At 40.4% G+C, this 4719-nt stretch overlaps 1 protein-coding gene across 1 annotated transcript; it reads left to right on the top strand.

The window, feature by feature from the left end:
• The first annotated feature begins 1039 nt into the window (after positions 1–1039).
• LOC109244479 lies at positions 1040–4108 on the top strand. The gene is made up of 8 exons (XM_019411576.1): positions 1040–1179; positions 1294–1477; positions 1604–1875; positions 2019–2220; positions 3051–3194; positions 3347–3466; positions 3755–3890; positions 4005–4108. The coding sequence occupies exons 1-8, from the start codon at positions 1040–1042 to the stop codon at positions 4106–4108; spliced, it is 1302 nt and encodes a 433-aa protein (XP_019267121.1).
• The last annotated feature ends 611 nt before the right edge of the window (positions 4109–4719 follow it).

The following is a 4719-nucleotide window of genomic DNA, read 5'->3' as shown; positions in this document are numbered from 1 at the left end:
AGACAGTGCAGCAGTCACTTCCCATTGAGAAGGGGCATGTACTAATCAAGATTGGATATCACCATTGTGAATTGACATCACTAAGGTGATGTCTTTTGTAATATAAACCTGGTGCAAGACACAAGGCCTCTCACTAAGTCTTGCAAAATCAGAAATGGAAATACTCTCTCAAGTGCAAGAACAACCTCTCTCAAGAACAAAGCTGCTTCAACCTCAAGGACCTGATCCAAGATCGAAGATATATTAAGTCCTTAGGTTTGTTGAGTCTTTGTTATTTGATCTTCATTGTAACTCCATCTAGCTTTCTTAGAAGCTGTTTTTAGGAAACTCAAAATCACAAACCCTCTAAGTTTGTGTCTTGGCTAGAGCTAGTCAAGTTGTAAAGTCTTTGTAACTAGAGAGTTACAAAGTGGCTTGTAATAGTGTTATTACAAGTTAGAGTGAAAATCCTTTATTAATGTAGAGTGACAAAGTGGCTTGTGGTGAGAGCATCACAAGTTAGTTAAATTCTTTGTAACTAGGGAGTCATAAAGTGGCTTGTGGTAAGAGTACCACAAGTTAGTTGAATTCTTTGTAACAGAGTTATTACAAAGTGGCTTGTAGTAGGGGTTTACAAGTTAGTGAAGTTGAAAGCCTACAAGTGTAGGTCGTGGTTTTTGTCCCCTTAAGTTGGGATTTTTCCACGTAAAAATACTTTGTGTTCTTTATTTTCTGCCGAGCTACTATGGGAACAATTAGAGAACCTGATTCCCTATACTGGCTGGTTTTACAATCTGTTGCTTACAGTGGGAATTTATAGAGAATCTGGTTCTCTATACAGTGGGAACTTATCCTGTGTATCATTTACATACTTGTTCAGTAGTTAGAACTGTACCAAACTGATATAGAACCAGATTGCTATATAGTTTGGTTCTTCAGTATCTTCAGAGGAAACACATCGAGAACCCGGTTCTCTATACAGTCTGGTGGACGCTTAGTTTCTAACAATTGGTATCAGAGCGGGTTCTTTCTAAAAGGTTAACACCTAGAAAGGATCTACATGGCTGCTCCACCAAACTTCGAGGAAAGTCAATCAACCAATAGACCACAAAGATTTCAGAAGATGGGTCGCAAAAATGGTGGGATCCCAAAGAAAAGAAGTTCCAGCATGAATTCCAAAGGAAATGATTGCTGTCATAAGTGTGGAAAGCCTGGACACTTCATCAAAGACTGCCCATTTCTGAAACAAGAGCATCACAAACACAACTCTGACAAAGTAGCAAAAAGGAACCTGGTTCCTGATAAATGATTCAGCCAAAAAAGTGCAGCTGACAATGTTGTGAAGCAAGCTCTTGCTGCATGGGGAGACTTCTCCCGTGAATCAGAAGAGGAACCAGATGCAGGAAGAAGCTCCATGATGGCAATGCAAAATGAAGATGATTCATTGTTTGCATTGATGGCTCGGTCCGATGAGGATGAAGAGGATGACAATGATGAGGTAAATTTCAGGGATGCTCAGAGAAATCTGAAGTCCTACTATTCAAAGAAATTAATGTCATTAGCAAATGTTCTAATTGATACATATTATAGTTTTGTTAATGATAATGATTCCCTAATCATAGAGCTAGGAGATGCCGAACAATCTAGAGATGATTTGATGGTAGTGGTTGTTGACTTGAAGAAAACCATAGAGAACCTTAGCAAAGAGAAGAATACTCTAGTAGAGAAAATTGCTATGGAGCAAGAAAGGGATGATATGGTAGTTTCCTTTGATGATTTAAGGGAACAAATGGAAGAAGTAACTAGAGAACACAACTTGTTGAAAAAACAAACAAAAAAGTGGATGGACAACACTGAGGGAGAGGAAGTGGTTAGAAAGGCTCAACTTGAGCTTGAGTGTGAGCTTAAAATTAAAACAAGTCTTGTTGCTGAGCTTGAAAAGGATAGACAACTTCAGGAGGATTTAAAAAGGGTTAAAATGATCTTGATAAGTCACTAAAATGGACCTGGTCCTCTAATGTGATAACGTCTATATACAGGAGTAATGGTGGAAACAGGCAAGGCATCGGGTTTCCAAAGGCTAAAACCTCCTATAGTCACCATAGGAAGTATGTAACTATGGCTGCTAATAGGTTGTGCACTCACTGTGGTCAAATTGGTCATTACATGGACTCTTGTAAAGTTAAAATTCAGTCTTTACAGAAAAACAGAGTTTTTGTTGAAAAGAGGCGTACTGATGAGGTACCTGGTTCCCTGAAAAGAAAATATGTGCTGCCTGCATGGGCAAAAAGAAGTTTGATCCGCCTGTTCTATCATTATAAGCGACCCAAGCTGGCTTGGGTTCCTAAGTCTAATCATTGACTTAAGTGTGCAGGGAACAGTGAAAGGGGGCAATCAACAGTGGCACATGGATAGCGACTGCTCAAAGCTCATAACTGGAAGAACAAATGATTTCCTTTCACTGAAGGCCCTGCAAGGAGGGAGTGTATCCTTTGAAAATGGCAAGAAGGGATACATTGTGGGAGTTGGAAGGATCGAGAATAGTATGATACCGTTGAACAGTAGAGTACCTGGTCCTCTAAGAGATTCTGCTGGGTATTTCCCAAATCTGTGACAAAGGAATCTTGGCTGTCTGAGTGCTGTTAATGGTAATGCTGAGCTATGGCATAGAAGGCTCGGCCATGTCAGTTTCACACTGCTGAACAAATGAGTCAAGAAGGAACTGGTTCGTGGTCTGCTCAAGTCAAGCTTCAAGGATCACTAGGTGCGTGATGCATGTGTAAGAGGAAAGCAAGTCAGATCCTAAGCCCAAAAAGGAAGTTAACATCTCAAGGCCACTTGATCTCCTCCATATGGATCTATATAGACCTATGAGGATGCCAAGTAAAGGAGGAAAGAGAACTAAATATGAGACTCCGGCCGACATAGAGGAACATGGTCCCCCAATCACAATATCTGAAGCAGAAAACAAAGTTGTAGATGCTGTACATGGAACTCCGGCTGTTAAGGAATTCAAACTAGATCAAAGACAAGAAACTCACTTGCCTTCTCAGCCTTTTTCTCTCAAATAGAGCCTAAAGAACACCAAGGAAGCATTGAAAGATGCTGACTGGATTACAGTTGTGCAAGAAGAGCTGCGTCAACTTGATAGGAACAGTATGTGGAACCTGGTTCCACGACCTGCTGACAGAACTGCTATGGAATCCAGGCTCCCCGTGCTTAGTGTGAAAGAAATCTTCTGGAGTTGGGGTTGATCAAGCTCAACTAAGGACCTGTCCCTCGATGATAGGCTATGTTAAGAAGGAAAGGTACAAAATGCTAAAAAGTGTTTTTCGGGGACATCTAACTCAAATCTATACTGTTACAGGTATACACATATGGCAGTCTCAAGACAAAAACAAGTAAGAGTGACATTGCACTTCTAGGAGTCTTTGCTCAAAATTTTCAAAAAAAAAAACCGTCACGGAACCTGATTCCTGTGACTCAGGTTAGTAGTCTCTTCAATACTTATATGCCTTTTTAAGCTGCTGAAGTGTCATGTCATTGATTTGTTTCTGCCTTTCTCCTTCCTTCTCCTAACTTTTGAAGTCCAAAATGTTAAACCTTTTCTGAACCGACCCATTACCCCAAAAATGAACTTCTCTATCTTACACCCTAATAAAACCGATTCTTTTCTTCAAAACGAGAATCAACCTTGTCTCAAAGTAATCCTTCTTTCCAAATATGCAAGAACTGAACCCAACTCTCTCACTCTCCAAAAACCTAACTCCATCAGAATCAAAACCCCAAGAAGTCTTTGGTAGATTTTGATGGAAGTTTAACTGAAAGGGAACAGGGTAGATCTATTAGTCTAGAGCGTGAGGCTGAAGTTGTGGTTGGATTTGTGGAAGTCTTGAAGGATGGAGAAATTGGTAAATGTGAGGACTGAATGAGGAACCTGATCCCTCAAGTCCTTCTCATGAAGTCAATTTTAATGATGATCTTTTTCTCTTTGAGTTCTGTGTATAAACGAACCTCTGATCCAGTAAAAAAGATTGAGAAAAGCAGGCTGATTGATGAGGAAGTGGTGTACCCTGCTGATGTGGTGATTGTGGAAGAGAGGATGAAGTGGAAGAATCTCCATTTGTGAAAAAAAAAATGGAGAAAAGAAAGTTGGCTGAGAAAGATGCAACAGATGATAAGGATGAACAGATTGAGAAGAGAAAGAGGGAGACATGGCAGCTCAGGGATAGAAAGGGTAGTGTAAGTGAAGAACCTGGTTCCATACAAAAGAAAAATATTGAGCCATTAGGTTTGGAGGGAAAAGACGTTGAAGTCTCAAAAAGGGCTGTAAGGCAGAGTGTTGACTCTGCTATTGCTGAAAAAAATGGAGGAACTTCTTGACATTGTTGAGTTCCAAAAAATAGAATCACCTCTTTGTTCCTCCAAGACCCAATGTTTATGAAGAAGAAGTAAAAAGTTCTATGCTTTATGTGACAATCTGATGCTATATGTGCATGGGACTGAGTTTGTTCTTGATGAGAAGAAGCTTGGGGAGCTTCTTGGTGATCTAATTGATGGTTCAACCTACTCAGACAGGTTGAGCACCAGGTCCTCGAGGACCCTTGGAAGAATAGAATGCTAAGTTGAAGGTGAGAATGAATGAAAGATTGAGGAAACAGGTGGAGGAAACGAACGAATGGACACGCTCATCAAGGCCTTAGCCCCTTACTTCCCTCCTGCCCAGTGATCCATGTCTTT

This window comes from Nicotiana attenuata, unplaced genomic scaffold (genome assembly GCF_001879085.1).
Source record: "Nicotiana attenuata strain UT unplaced genomic scaffold, NIATTr2, whole genome shotgun sequence".
NCBI lineage: Eukaryota > Viridiplantae > Streptophyta > Magnoliopsida > Solanales > Solanaceae > Nicotiana > Nicotiana attenuata.
Note: the sequence above shows the minus strand (reverse complement) of the source record. Positions and strands in the feature narration are given on the sequence as shown.